This window comes from Argopecten irradians, chromosome 8, assembly GCF_041381155.1.
Source record: "Argopecten irradians isolate NY chromosome 8, Ai_NY, whole genome shotgun sequence".
Taxonomy (NCBI): Eukaryota; Metazoa; Mollusca; class Bivalvia; order Pectinida; family Pectinidae; genus Argopecten; species Argopecten irradians.
The window spans coordinates 13,747,029-13,763,842 of record NC_091141.1 but is presented as its reverse complement, the minus strand read 5'-3'; the positions used below and the strand labels follow the sequence as shown (position 1 = coordinate 13,763,842).

Genomic DNA, 16,814 nt, shown 5'->3' with positions numbered 1-16,814 from the left:
CTTCAATTGGTTGTCCATTTTTGAACCATTTCACTTTAGCCCTTGGGTCGGACACAAAGCATTCAAGGATACCATCCTTCATACGAGTAATTTCATATTTTGGAGGAAGTTTCTGGGTGAAGTCATATTCTGGCTCCTTGGCTATAGAATTAAAATATGACAGAAATGTAATCAACAGTAAATTGTACTTTACCAATGGCATTTTGGGATCTAAAAACCCCCGTATTCAGTCTGTATAAGGTTTCCCCTTATCCTTCCAGGTGATCAAACCAATGAAGATGTTAAAACCTGAAAGATCATGCTTTGTTTCATAGTATTTCACATCCTTAATCAAGGAAGACTCTTCTGTGTGTGAGATAAATACTGTATCCTTTAGGACAGTACATGAAGACACTGTTACCATTCTCACCAGAAGCAGAATCTTTTTAATGCTTTTCTATGGAGAATTTTAAGTAAAAGCATACTCCTTAAGTTTAAAGAACTTTGATTTGACTGAGGGCAAAACCTACATCTTTTACACAGGCAAAATGATTTCAAAGGGAAAAGAAAAATAGATTATCTTTACCTTCAACATAAAGCCAGGCGGAGGTCTTGATTCCATTACACTCAAGGGTATATTTGCCAGCATCCTCCAGCTTCACACTCTGGATATCCAGAATATATTCCTGACCTTCATTTTCGAAATGGTATTTATGACCGTTGAAGATCTCCAGTTTGTTTTTAAACCATTTGACCTGAGCGTTAGGCTTACAGAAGCCACAGCTGAAGTGGACAGATTTCTCCCCTTCGATCGTCTTTATGTCTTCAAGTTCCTCTAAGAACTTATCTGGTTCCTGTACAATGTGTAATACTAATTAGACTCTGTACCCTCTATTGTGTACAATAAATCCTACACTCATTTGATAGTTATTTTTTCTTTTATAAATGCTCATTCTTCACATCAAATTTTACCTTTTTTCTTTAACTATTTAAGTAGAATTTTAAATTAAAAACATTTTCTAAAATGTTATATATATGAGATTTTTTTTGTTTTTTGTTTGTTTGTTTTTTTTTTGCAATTGTACAGTTACTTTAACATATCTATTTAGTATTATTATCTATTCAATAATAACTGCTTAACAACATTGATAATCAGAAATATCATGAACTTCATCATTACATAAGAATCACAATGTGCATTCAACACAAAGATATTCAAACCTCTTGGTATATAGCATCAGTTTAAACCAGTAGTTGGCAAGACGTAAAAGTCTTAAACTCATCTCTGTTGTCATCTAGTCATCTAACTTTTACTGTATGTTTTTTTTGTTGTTTTTTTTTCAATTTTGCAAATCATTTTTAGCTTTTTTTTTTCTTTTTTCTTTTTTTGCAGCAATTATAGATAAGAATAATTACAAATGTCCTAATTTCTGCCTTTACTGATCGAAATCCTTTTGATTTAGTAATGCTTGATTTCAATTTTCAAAAAATATTATTTCAGTTAACAAAGAGAATAGATAATATATTGATATATGAGAAGATACTACAGAGAAGAGCTTAAATAAGCAATTCTCACAACATTGACATTATATTAACTTGTTGTCATAATAAAATGCTTATAAATACTGATTTCAGAAATGGATTTATAATATGCTGATTCATATTGATTATACGTTTAGAAAATGATTCTTACATTATCATAATGAAAATGCTCAGCATGAACTATGCATAAGGAATATAGAAATGAGTATAGGTACTAACTAAATAGGTTTAAAGCAGAAGGTTGATATATAAATATTTAAGATTCAAAGCACTCATTATAATGTCAAATAAATGCTTATTGTTATTTTCTGGTACCAGGAATCAAAGTACTGAAAGTACTTCACCATTTAAGGTTCATTAACAAGAATCAAAGTACTGAAAGTACTCAGTCCATTTAAGTTTGATATGAACTAGAATCAAAGTACTGAAAGTACTCAAACAATGAAGTTTAAGTGATATGAACTAGAATCAAAGTACTGAAAGTATGTAAGAGAAAAATTCAGAAATGAAAGTATCATACAGAATACTTTGTGATCCTGGCAAATTCATTTATCTGTTACTTCAGTAATCATTTCTTGTTTTATTTGACATTACATGTATTGCTTATGACAGCAAATGTTCTACTAAGTACCAAATCGAGCTTGTTGAAGCCATCAGATCTGTACTTTTGTCAGTTTTTATATTTCTACTCCATAGCGTGATTTGTTAAATATCTGCTGTATTAAATTTTCTGAATTAGTTTCTTTCAGTTTTATAGAAAGAGCTGCACGCATTTTCATTAGTAGAAGATTTACTTTGGTCCATTTGCACAATTCAAAAGTTCTTTTCCATGCCCTCATGCACTCATGCAATGTTCACGTGTCAATCCTGTGGAATCGTCACAAATGGTGCATGTGCGATATTGTAGTGCCTGTGTAAAAGAGTGGAATGGATTTCTTGGTATATTAATTCAGGTAACACTAAGCTAAGTTAATATCCATAATATAGTCTATGCAGTGTTCAACATACAGTTTGTAGTATTGGAAATCAATACAATAATTCATAATCCTTATCAGAAGACCAGTGTTGCATATATACAACACAAAACATTCCTTAACCAACCCACCAATGAACCTAAATTATGAAATTTGTTTAGTCCAATTTAACAATCTACAAATTGATGCCTATAAATTTCTCATATTTGGAATAATTATTGAAAACTATGTCCAGTTTGAAGACAACTGTATTCATTTTTACCAATGAAAATTTATGTCATATCATGTAAAAAATCTTAACATAAAAAATTGTTTATTTTTTTCCCCTTCAAGATAATGGAAAAAATATCCACTACCGTATAATTTCCCATTGAATTTTGTAGAAATAACTTGTAAGACATTAAGTTATTCTTCATCATTTTTTTTCTATACATTATATCACAAAATGGTAAGTTATGCAATATTTTAAAGACAAAATGTTAAGAAAACTTTGTTAAATGAATAGGAAATATATATTCCCCATGTTATTTCCAGCGAGACGTCGCTGTATCATTAATAGTCATTCATGTTAAACCTTGTTGTTGTTGTCAGTTTTGTGCTTCTTTCTTACTTCAAAAAATGTGATACAACATCGGCGTTAATCACCACTATTTACACGTAAAGAGTATACTTACAGCCTTAATTGTGGGCTTATATAGGAACCGGTAAGAGAAAACACAGAATATATTCAATTCTGAGAGTACTTACCCGCCATGCTAGCTAGTGGAAACGGTGAGTTAAAAGTGCTGTGAAGTGCTATGCTACATTATTTAGTCATTGAGAATAAACTGTATCACAAAATGTTCATGTTTTTAGCCTTACACAAAGTATCAATACTATTGTAAAACATTTTTTTCCGACTTTAATTAAAAAGTTGAGCAAATTTTCTCTAATATCTCATTCATTTTGTTATGTTTTTGTTCAAATTATTTTTTTTTCACATCTAGCAATTAAAAAAAAGAAACATGATTTTTTGTGAATCAGTTATGCAATAAATTCAATTATTACATTATTTTTTCTGGATGATTATCAAGGTAAAGATATTGGAACAATAGAGTTTGTCATTATGATAACTTAGACATATCTGCCATTTTATACACACAGCTGTCGTATTTTTCTCACATAGTTGTCTACAATATGCAAAGCAACATCATTTAAAAATATTTTACAGCCAGATCATTTCCATTCGGAAGATGGAAAGTCAGTGCAGCTTAAAGTGTGTATCCATGCAGATACATGGCATTACCATATATAGTGGTTTATCAATAACAATGTCCTTATAAGGTTTTCAGTTCTAACAGGCCAAGTCAATTGATTACAGGTCAAGATATTATCTGATAGAAATAATAGTCAAAAGATATCATTCAGGACAGAGAGGAAATGAGTGATTAAAAAGATTATGGTTTCTATGTATGACCTTTTTAGGTCAGTCAAGATCCAGTGCATGATTAGAGAGGTCAAGGCATAATGTTATATCTGTATACATGACCTTGAGTGGGGTCAAGATTCAATGCATAATTAAATCAGATAAAACATATCTTTATATTCGTCAATACGGCCTTGAGAGGGGTCCAATTCCAGTGTAGAATGAGAAAGGGTAAAGACTGTTTGTGGGTTGTTTTTAAAGACATGATCTTAATTCATAGAGTCAGATCGAGTGAATTATGAAAAATTGTCAAGGGAAAAATGTAAAATTAGAACGGTCTTAAATGGTGAATACCCAAATATGCAGTGCATGAATTAGAGGGCTACTTTCACATTTCATCAAATATTTGACCTTACCAGGTCAAAATTCAGTGCATGATTAGAAATGTCAAGGAAAAATTCACATTTGAAGGGAATGTTGCACATGAGAGATAAATTAATAGATAGGGTCATTTTTAGAAATATGGCCTTGAGACTCAGAAAACATAACTGTGTTATGATGGTAGGTGTTGGGGCTTCAATGCTTATTTTCAAAGTCATGAAACTGTGCAGGAGTATTGGGAATACATCTTTGATGCGACAGGTGCTATTTTTATTTCATCCATTCATTCAGATGCTTGTTCTCTACAACTTTGAACAGGATAGGAGATGTAATTAGATCGTTATGATACATCGCAGTGTCATTGTCATAGTCAGCAATCATGTGTGTCATTACAATTGGATTAGAGATTAGAGCATCAATCAGTTACGACAAATGAGGAGATAAGATATACTCTTACTTTATCTCTTATTTTATCTATATCTTCTTTTTATATGCTACATTGATTTTTAACTCTTCAAATAACATATGAACTGTCTTTCTACAAAATATAATTAAGAATTTTCAAGCCTTAGGAAAATACAAAAAAAACATATTTTCATAACCCAACTGTCAAGACACAAGCTGACGTGGGTCATTGAGTGAAGAATTTATTACGTTTTAAGTCGGTCAAGGGATGTGTTATTTTTTACCACCTAAGGTGCCTTACTTACCCGACGTTTCAGTTGCATAGATCGAAAATCTTGAGTTGGTTTCTTATTCTCCTCAACAACTTGAGCAAGACTCTGTGTGTGTGTATAAGAATATATGTACATCACAATATCAAAGTGAGATGATACCAGCAATAGGCCATCCCAGATTGCTGCCAACGCCACATAAATGTTTATTCCACGATTCTTAAAAAACATCCAACAATTTTCTCTGATAATTCATTTTGATTTGCAAATTTATTTTTGTTACTTTTTTCACTTATTAGTTGTTTCCTTTCTTTTTTTGAAGAATGAAGGCAGCATTTACTGGAATAACATATCAGAGGTACCAATATAACAAAGACATAGATCTTTGTTAACTATTTGTATATAGTTGTATGTGCAGTGATGACCCCAATTGCCACCACAAGACTGTGAACATCGAACATCTCAACTGCAATCTATAAGCAAGTGTGGAAAAGTGATCACATATCTTATATCAACAACTTGGGCTCCACATAAAACAAAGGAGAGTAGCTGCAGTCACACAACAATGGACATATGCATTGAGGAAGTGCTCAAATCATAGTCTGTGCAAACATCCCATGATACTTTCTAAGTGCACTACAATTCTGGAAAGATGTGCATAAGGGGAGATAACTATGTACGGAAAGCTAGCGCAGGAGTGAGAGGCATCTGTCTACCTGGATTGGAGCTGGTCGCTATGGTTATTACGATTGGTTGGTGTACTATTGAAGCCAACTGGTGATATGGGTTATGTCCCCTGAAGTTGATTTTCTAATGTCATACTGTATATACACTGTATTATTTACATAAAATGTTGAAGCTGTTGTTATTGATAATGTTAAATATTACAATATAAATGTCATGCTTTTTAATTCGCCACTGATTCCAGTGAGCAAATAAAGTTAGAATTACTGAAACCTTAACAGGTTTCCAAATATTAGTGGATTTAACTGGAATACTGTTAACATATGATTCAGCTTTTATATCCAACTTGGCGTTTCTGAAATTTGGCATCTATTTCCAAAATAATTGAAAAGAAACTTTATTTTATTCTTTTTTTTTTTCCGTATAATTTTTTTTTTTTTTTTGGAAAAAATGAATTTTTTATTGGGATTTTAAAATTTCTTGAAGAATTTATATTGATATATCTTTTTATAACATTTTTTTCTGAAAAAAGCTTGTGTTGGATTTTAAAAGCTTTGTAGAAATAGGGTAGTTAAAGTATAAAGAATAAACAGAGTGTAACACTCTATGGATATATATATATATATACATCAGACATCACAAGATTACAGTAAACTTGTCATGATTCATGGAAAGCTATATAGAATTAGTTGAAAAGTCAAGAAATCAACAAAATCAACAGAATATAGATAAAATTGAAACTAAATAGAACAAAATTTAAGCATATAGTAGACAGCAAATATATGTGATGATTGTATTAGACTGATATTCCTATCAAGGCAATTGGCAGGTTGAGAATTGGATACACCACATCTCTAAGATGGTTAAGCAATATTCTCCCCATTTTTGAGTGTAGGGAACACGTTTGTTTTAAGTGTCACTAGTCTTAACAATAGGCAATTCAGAAATACACTCATAACTTGACACATAACCTTTAACCTTACTGATTAATCAACATATTCTGTATTCCATGTTTGAATATATCAGAGTTATTTCCTCTTGTCGGTAGGTATTAATTGTTATGCCATGTGTTTGTGAATACAACATCATTTTTCTGAGACGTAATTTTCACACACAAAACATGTCAATCAATATATATTGCTCTTTATACCCATACTTTCACGGGAAGATAACTCTGAAATATGGAAATACATAATTAATTTAAAATTAACCATTCTTCCATTATAATCTAAGTAACAGCTGATACAGATTTTTTAGCATCACAATAAAATTAACTAAAACTACACACCTGTCAAACGCCTTGAGAGTGTTTCAGATATATTGATATATATTACAACAGTGATGCAGTTAATATTGACATGAACCAAATGTTGAGAGACATCACAAAATACAATTAGTGGCAGATTTAGGTGAATAAGAAGAAATACAGCTTTTATTAAGTTATGAATTTTATGAAATGATTCATCTGAATAGCAGACAATGATAATGCATCATTATCTGAGAGATTGCAAATGATGGAACATTATAATGCCTATATATATATGAATTCTGCAGCTTATATAAGCGTTATATGTCTACCTCACGTTTGGCCTCTCTGTGTTGTAGAGTGGGCCAGTCGGGGATTAAGTCTACAAGAGATGCCCTACGCTGCTGCATAGATGTGCGCCGCTGCTGCTCCATAGCCTCAAGTTTATCTACGCTGGGTTTCATCACGGGGAGAGGGATATCAAGGTTGTCCATGGACTGGCGTCTACTGGAGTCCTTCTGTACATAAATAAATACCCATGAAACTTGGTGAAATAGCATGAATTAACCTAGGGGTCAGCAAAGGGGCCCTGGATTGAGTATACATACCCGTTCTCTCTAGAATTGCCTGGATGAAAGGCTATAAATACCCATGAAACTTGGTGAAATGGCATGAATTAACCTAGAGGTCGGCAAAGGGGCCCTGGGAGTGAGTATACATACCCGTTCTCACTAAAACTAGATGAGAGGCTAAATATATAGCTAGGGGTCAGCAAAAAAGAAACCTGAATATGGTTACTATAGCCATTCTCAATAGAACTGCATAACTTGGGACTAAAATTTACATATTTTGAATTGGGTCTTTTTAACCTTTATACTTAAAGCGCACTGTCACATATGGGGTGATATGATATCTGTTTGATTCTTCTAAGCTTATTCCCGACCCTGAAATGTCTAGGAGAATGAAGGGGTTACAGACTGACAGGGTTGGGTAACATTGGTCAAGCTGGCAAAGAAAATAAAATAACATAAAATAAATTCAGTGATAGTCCAATCTTGTGCAATTGGTGTATTGTAAAGATTGGTCTTCATTGATCAGGTTAAATTTCCATTTTCTTTCCAACATAAAAATAATAAGCAAAATGTAAATTATAGTTCAAAATTAGAAAATGAAACATGTTTTTGAAGAATGAGATGAAGGTATATAAAATCATAGTATTTCCAAATCAACAATAAATACATTTTAATGAAATAAATAAATGATAACAGCCAAATAAATTTGCAAATAATGATTTAACATAAGATTGGGCATAAAACTTTCATAAACATTGTCAAAAAATGAGAAGCTGGGGTAACCAAGGTTTGATATCCTTAGGCATTCGAGTCATAGTTGTCAAAAATCTTGCTGTGCATGAAGGGTAAATATCAATTTAAACGTCATGCTAATAAATTGCCATTTTTGAAACGATAAAAATAACCTGTGCCATAGTAACAATGCTAACACTAGATAAATCAGTGTCTGTGACCACATACCAACAGTGCTGTTGACCAAATCCCCAAATCAACATGCATTTCTTAATTGGCAAAAACTACAGGCAGAGATAATGTTGTCAAATACTTTGTAACCATGACAACATTATCACTGCACAGTAATAATAATATTGATCAAAATTCCAATATGGTAACAACTTAAAAGAAGAGGATGAAACTGAAGAGAAAATTCAAGTCATTATCAAACAAAGCAATCCTAAAAGGAAAAAAGAAATATGAAAAAAAAAACAATTGTGTAACACCAAATAAATCATCAAAGCAAACAGGTGTGTGGTATATATTCAACAACAATGCTTTAACACAAATGCTCCACTAGCCATCCTCTAAAAGGCAGTTATCTGCCCCTTATTTGTGACAGTTATCTGCCCTTGATTGAGGCAGATATTGTTTCTACCCTCAGACATGCCTTTTGTTTCTGTCCAAAACCTTTCAGTTGGACACCAAAGTCTACATCGCCTTCAAAGTCGCCCCTGGATTTTCTGCCACCTTTCAGCTTCACACCAAATACTTGCTGTGCCTGCTCTGTAGTAGACTTCTTTTTCTTCTTTCCTCCTTTCTCATCGGGAACATCAAGTTTTTCTTTTTCCTCTGTCTCCAGTTTCCCGACAGAGGCCTTCTTAAGTTTGACAAATGGACTGGAGTTGGTATCATCGGGCAGAAGAGATGGTTTCTTAGGTTTGATAAATGGACCTGAAGGCCCACCTTCCTCTTTACCTGGCACTGGTTTCAATGATACAGTCTCACCTTCCAGTTCAGCTGCAGGTACTTTCCCCTTGCCTATTTTCAGCTTTGACTGCTCTACCTCAACAGATTCAACTGAGGCTCTTTTGGTCATTTTCATCTTAGCAGTAGCTTCCTCAATGGTGACAGCCTCGACTGATGTTCTTTTTTGGGTCATGCTGACACTCTCAAACGTTGTTCTCTCTACTTTATCAATCAATAACGAACTCCTCCTTGAGGAAGCCTGGCTACCCGGCTTAAGAAAACATTCAGGATGGTTAACATTAATCCCTACCTAATCCTAATTAAAGTTATACCACCTTAATTAGATCATTAGTATGTTTAGTTACAATTAGTAAAAATTAACTGTCCATTGGATGATCTACGAGGTTCCCTGGAAGCCTTTTTCAATACTAATTCACTAACTGCATGGTGACCTGCTATATATCATTGATATTTCCAGGATGACCATTTATTTAACTCATTTTTGTACAAAGAAATACTCTGAACTAGAACTGTATGTATGTGATCACCATTGTTTGACCTATGACCTATAATGACCACCATTGTTTGACCTATGACCTATAATGACCACTCCTATAATGACCACTGTCCTAGATCTACATTTAATGGTCTTCATCTGGCCACAACCACTTCTGACCAAGAATTATACATGACGACCTATGCTGAACCAATAATTAACTTTTACGTGATATCTTTTACCCAGATGTATTTGTGATGACCTTTGCCATTTGACCAAAATTGGTGACCTCTGACCCAGGTCTTAAATAATGACCTTAAAGGTCATAAAATTTTCTTAGCAAATATGCCTTCATCTGACACAAAATTAAACATCTTAGAAAGATATTTGTCAAAAACCTGAAAATTCTTTACATTTTTCTCTTATTAGCTAGTAACTGTTCACCATGGCAAAATGCATTATTTACTGGAAAATCATGATAACAATAAATATTTTAGACAATTAGTACCTTTTTGTTTCTGATAACAAAATTGTAATAATTTATCATAAACTTGTCATAAGCAGAAAGATAAAGCAAATGAATACATAAAAATATCATTATAATTTATATTTACAACTATTTGTGGGAATTATTTTCAATAATAATAGTTAAGTTATTAGTATACAAATTATTGTTTTATTGAAATAATTTATAAATATACTTAACCAAACAGTTTCCATGGAAACAATGTAAACTTTTGATCTGATTGGATAACATTACCTTTTCATCTTCACTGTCGCTTCCTGTTTTCTCAATCTTCTTAAGGTTAGCCTTCATCATCTCAATCTGAGAGGGACGGCGCTTTTTGTCGACTGTGAACATAGATGTATCGATGTGTCACCAACTTAAATATAATTATAAAGGAACATCAGATAAATGACTATAAATAGAATTGTTGTATCCAGTTTGTTTTGATATGTTTTAAGATTATCATTTTTCTACTATTTTGTTTGTCATTTTACATTTTTTTTTATTTTTAGAAGAAAAAATGAATCAGAGTATTTTAATTATCAAAGATATAAATTGCATTTCATTTTACATTTGTTGACCAGACAAAATTAACATTACTCTGTTTTCTTTTCCTCAACAGGAATTTCAGGAAAAGAACAGGACAATATGATACCTATATAAATAAATTTTCACAGACTCTTTTATGCGGTATCAAAATCTATAAAGAATGATGTTCAATTAGAAGCTTCATTATTATCTATTTTTCTTAAGGAATCTGTACAGTCAACAAGCACCTGGATGAACAAGATTTACTGGTCCATAAAAGTTTAACTTAAGTGATCGCAACATTATCATAGTGTCTGGATGTTTAACTTAAGTCATCGCAATATTATCATAGTTGTTTCCATGAATATATAAAAATGTATCTCCGCAAAATAAAATTTAATTTGGACCAAACTCACTGGCCTAAGCCGATAAAGATTCTAGCTGGTATTAGTTCTAAGATATCTATAAGTATACGCTATAGACCTGTAAAAGGTACTCTAGATCTATATGGCCTTACTACAAGGTTAACTTCTAAGGACAGCGCAGCGGTATTCAAGTTGGCTCTATTTCTATAACAAACCGCTTCCTAGGCGCGCTCAAATGGACATGAAATGCCCTTTTGATTACAAAGCAACAATAAAACACATCACAACAAAAGCAGAAGCTTTCTATCTCTTTTACATAAAAATACATGGACTGATGAATTCCATATTAATTCAAAATTTAAATATTGATATAACATTGTATTCTGAATTTTTTTTAAATGTTTTTCATTATTTGAAAGAGAAAACAAAAATAATCTGAAAAATTTGCACAATATGCAATATATAACGATAAATGCAAGAAAGCAAGACAATATACAGTAATCTCTATATTGCTGTTCTGATCTTCTAAAGCATGCTCTCAGGTGTTGATCACTAAATAAATGGTGTATGTATCCATATAGTCTATCCAAACTGAAATCCTCAATAACAAGATCATTTTCTTGCAATATAAGGCCAAATTATGTTTCAAATTAAGACATAGAAAGAGAGGTAGAAATGAAGAAAACAGGGAAAAACTAAATTTAAATATTACTTTCATATTAAATTCAAGAAAGAAAGGGGCTTATTACTGAGCAAGGGGGGGGGGCTATTCCTGATTGAATAAGAAATGTTATCAGCATAAATTCAAGTAATTTTTCAAGAAAGAAATTTCCTTAAGCTAGATTTTTTTTTAAAAATATGGAATCTCATTTAAGATCATCTATATCCATCTCAGGAGACTTTGAATAAATTCTTTTTCTTAAAAATCATTCCTTTAAAATCTTATCAAATTCTATGCTATTTGCTACAGCTACATATACACATAACACACTAGCACAGCACATTATCACAGCGCAATGCAACTGAAAGAAATATGACGCATCTAGCGCTTAGCCATATCGCACGCAGTTACTATTTCCAGAGGTTGAGAACGTACAGTTGGCATCTGAAATAAATAATGCGCATTTTGGGTATTAGTATGAAAGTGGCTGAAATCAATTTTCAAAACAGATATTTTAGACATTGGAAATTAGTTATATTATCAAGAATATTTGCAGAAGATTGTTATTTCATGTTTTGGGTATAGTTCAACAGTTATTTCTTGCAACATATTTTGGGTATAGTTCAACAAAGAGGTATAATAGAAAAAGGTTAAGAAATGTTATGATCAGGAGAACATTTGGGAGACAGCAGAAAGAGGCAGTGAGGTAAATTACCACAGTAACATTAAGGTAAAAACATGGTAAAAAGCAAATATTAAACTTTGATGTTAAATTTCTTAATATACAATACTTTTATCATTAAAGACTGGACCATCCAGATCATCTGATAACGTGAATTCAGGAGTATTATTAGCATATTGTGAAAAAAATCATTGTGCAGGAATAGAAAGGTGAGCTTTAAAATTCTGAATGATTTTTGAATATTGGTAGTGCTGATAGAGTGCTCACAAAGGGGAATAACTCCAGTATACATCATACCTGGTTTGAGATTGCCCCAGTCAGGATCTTCTTCTGTGCTGTCCTTCTTCTTACTTTGCCTTCATACAGAAGTAAAACATCAATACAATGTTCACATTGAAGACAGGGAGTTGGAGTAAGTACTATCATCAAAGGTTTTATTGTGATATGAAAACAGACAGCCATAAAGCAAGGAATAGAAAAATTGACAATACAGTTAACATTCTATGGAAAAAATGGCAAATTATGCCCTTGAATCTGTAACTAGCTTAAAAGAATTGTACTGAAAGGGGTACATTGTGAGTTTAATGAACCTACCTGTGTTTCAAAAGGTTCCTGAAGTCCAAGGAAGAGTCTTTTGGATCTACAATTGGAGAATGTCATTGAGGTCAACTATCATGCAATCCTGCATGCAACCATTTCTCTGTGCCCCGATACCAATCGGCCATGCCACATCCTCTATATACATCTTCACTCTAGACCCTAGCCTAATCACTACTGACATGTCGGGTCCAAGAGCGTAACTTAACTCTAATTCACATGGATTTGCTAGTATATTCAAGGTACATATCATCACTGATACCAAGTCTTTAGGTAAGTTGCCTGTTGCTGACTCGATAAAGGAAACAAGCAATGAATCTATAATGTCACAAAACCTAAAATACAAAACATTCCATAGTTCTATCTTAGAGCAAACAACACATTTGTTTTCACTATCAATCTTGCTCTCATGCTTGATGGCAGACTGTAATTGTTGACAAATGTAAGGAAGACAACGATAATGATAAAACATTGTTGAAGATAGATCTGTATGTATTTATATGAACATGTGAAGACTTTTTTTTTACAAAATCTACAAGTTATTATGAATGACACAACTCATGCATAATAATCAAATTTAAACCTAGTCTTTGAAATTAAATAAAATAGCTTCATTGACATACTTCTTTTACAAGTTAATCCAGCAAATCTTAAATGTTGTTTCTGACCATTTCTATGACCTTCTATTGCCATTGACATTGACATTGGTTGAAGCTTTTGACTAAGTATTGTCCATGACATTGTAATAGTAATAACTTCTGACCTTGGCAATGCTGTTCAGATCTTTGACCTTGAACAATGTAAACACTTAAATTATGTTAAGTATATAATCATTTATAATGAATATATAGTAATATAAATCTTCACTTTCTCAGTCGGTACAAAAAAACATATCTTCATTGCATCAGTCATATGCTACCAAAGAATATTACTCCAATGCTTAACCTATCCTTGTCAGCATAGAATTCCACTTGTATTCTACTCTAATCACTAAGACTTGGACCCAATGCACTACAGATCATTCTATAACTAACTAAATGTTTGGATCAAGATGATGAAACTTGTATCATCACAACAAAACACATCATTACACAAACGGCAAAAATGAAAAATTCAAATAATCAACTTCAATTTTTTTTTTTAAATGTATGCTCAGGAACATTCATCTTAATCCAAGGCAAAAATGAAGAAAAAAAAATACAGTTGAAGCCACTTAATGTGATATTGGTTAATATCATAGTTATTACTCTTAATATCACATTTTTTACCAGACCAAAGGAACATGACATTAAGAGGATTCCACTGTACATATGTATTTTACAAACAAGAATAATCATAAATCTGAAACAAAAAGGAAATAAATAAAAAACAAACCAAATCAATTTGAACAATAAACAATTAAATAAAGCCAAGGACCTTTCACAAAGACGCTCCATGTCATTTCGTCGACGGTGACGCCATCTTGCATAAGCTGGGCGGTGTATTTGGCCTCATCTGCAAATCTTGACTTTTGCATTACAAGTTTTGCTGAAGCCTTGTCTTGTACGATGTTGGTGCGTGAGTCATTCTTAAGTTCTCGTTTTCCTTTCATAAAGCGCACAACTGGAGAAGCTGCTCCATCCTGAACATTGATCTGAACGTCGACCTTGATTGGGTCACCTGGGAACATAAACATTTATATATCTAATCGGTAACTAGAAATCACATGGAGACATCTGTAGTTCAATTTACTATGTAAATTAATGATAACTAATTTGAAGAAATACAAAATCATTACAATCTAATGCTACACAAATTTAGCTTGCAGGAAATTGTCTATAGTGTTTCTGATTTGACAAAACTAACAAATGAAAACATATTCATGTTTTAAAGTAATGACTTCTTACATTCTTATTATTGGTTTTTTTGTACTCAAATGATTTTTTTCTTTCATCCTTTTCAACAGTATTACAATACCAAAGCATTACAAATCAATAGCTTTACAAAAATAACTTTAGGGCAGTCCTAATCTTCATTGTTTTAGCTCAAGAAATTTGACTTTCAAATAACCTTTCCATAGATTTGTATACTGACCTTCAACAATGACCTGATTCTCGACCTTGTTAGCGAAGGTATGGGTTGGCCCTTCCACTTTACCAGGCTTGGGCACCTTCTTAGGGCCTTCCTGCTCATAACCATCATCCTGGAACACACAAATTCACCTTCATGGTTTCTACAGCAGGATACAATGCTTATGATACTAGACCTTGATTTCTCAGTACAAAAAACTGACTTAAGTCTGTACTTTTGTTTTGAGAAATCGGAGTCAAGGACCTGGGCCCAGTTTCATTAACAAATCTTAACTTTAAGGAATTCCTTGACTCAAAATTTTTCATCGAAAAGCATCGTAAAAGTTAAGGAAAATTTCATAAGTTAAGGAGTTTTCCTTTGTAACTGTAAAATTGAGCGTTTTATACATGTGAACTTTTCCCTAAATGTTTCTTTGAACTACGATCCTAATCAACAAGCCATGTCTTACCTTTGGAGGAGCACTTGTTTGCTCTGAAAAGAAGATAATGAAATAAATTAAACAATAATAAAAATTCTGCGTGTCACCACAGTGGACGTATGCAAAGCATTGGCAGCAGGTTCTCAATCTGAATACTATTCTTGTCTTTTTGATAAATTTATCTTAAATTGGAAGCAAATTCTAGATATCAATTCAAAAGTTTAATAGAAATATACAATCATATTTTGCCTTTTTAGATAATTCAAAAGCATATTGCAAATAGCAACACAAACCACAAAAGAAGCAATAAAAATTGTGTTTATTCGTTTGTCATTTATATGTAACATTTAAATGATTTTATTTTTCATACATAAAACAATTTTACTGACATAATTAACAAATTCAAAAATATCTTTCAAATGAATTTGATTTAACATGATCTTCAATGAAATTTACTTTTACATACCACAAAATATTGTTAATATGTTTCAAGTAATAATTTAATATTTTTATAATTGTAATGATATTTCATATCAAAGGGAATGGAGAAATAGAATGTTAAAATTGAGCATTTTAATCTGAAATGGAATCAAAGGATTGGAAGAAGCATACAGGTGTAAGGGGAGAAGAAATGTCAGAGTTTAAAGTTTAAAGGAAAACAGAGAAATTAATTCTGTCCTGAAACACAAAATTTACCTGATTACAGCTGTATAATCTGAAATTTATGTCAGCATACAAAATCTTTACCTTTATACAAAATTATGCCTACTAAATTTACTGCTGCTGAAGATCATACCTTGAGATAACTAGTTTCACGCTGTTATTCATGTAAAATGTAATTAAATGTTGAATTTCAGATAAACATTCTTTAAACAAAATCTTAATAAAATAATTCTATTTCTAAAATCAAATAAAATGACATCTCCTACTGTGACAAAAAATCTTATTTTTAAGATTTATATCACTTGGAAATTTTGAAATCAAAAGACAAACGGAAATGAAACTGTTTTTAAACAAATTTAAAAAAAAAAAATTCTACAAACTACTGCATTCACATAAGCCATAACAAAATTAAAAACTTGCTATCTAAGTAAAATACATTCCAACTAAAACAAAAAATTCTATGTCTACAAGAACTAAACAGCTGAAACAAATATTTCTCTACTTCTGTAAATTCCAACTGCATGACGAAATGTCATCCATCAGTGCAAGCAAAAATAGCTATTATAAAAAAAATGAAAAAAAAAAGTTAAAAAAAATGCTTTAAATCTTCAACCCCTTATTCATCATTGTAATACTTTTTTCTTTGTATATATATTGGAATACTACATTTTGTTTCAATTTTTTAT

At 31.9% G+C, this 16,814-nt stretch overlaps 1 protein-coding gene across 17 annotated transcripts in view; it reads right to left on the bottom strand.

Moving 5' to 3' along the window:
* The window catches only part of LOC138329432 (twitchin-like), a 145,294-nt gene that overhangs the window by 58,063 nt on the left and 70,417 nt on the right, over window positions 1–16,814 (bottom strand). For 14 of the 17 annotated variants that reach the window (XM_069276443.1, XM_069276432.1, XM_069276428.1 and 11 more), the window contains 9 exons: window positions 15,496–15,518; window positions 15,051–15,159; window positions 14,394–14,636; window positions 12,975–13,020; window positions 12,678–12,736; window positions 10,397–10,488; window positions 8,842–9,411; window positions 566–833; window positions 2–141 (listed from right to left, as the gene is read on the bottom strand). In XM_069276443.1, coding sequence (XP_069132544.1) covers window positions 2–141; window positions 566–833; window positions 8,842–9,411; window positions 10,397–10,488; window positions 12,678–12,736; window positions 12,975–13,020; window positions 14,394–14,636; window positions 15,051–15,159; window positions 15,496–15,518 — 1,550 coding nt within the window. Of the gene's footprint in view, window position 1; window positions 142–565; window positions 834–4,991; window positions 5,064–7,217; window positions 7,404–8,841; window positions 9,412–10,396; window positions 10,489–12,677; window positions 12,737–12,974; window positions 13,021–14,393; window positions 14,637–15,050; window positions 15,160–15,495; window positions 15,519–16,814 lie in introns of all 17 variants that reach the window. The other 3 variants (XM_069276441.1, XM_069276442.1, XM_069276440.1) reach the window with 2 other exon arrangements.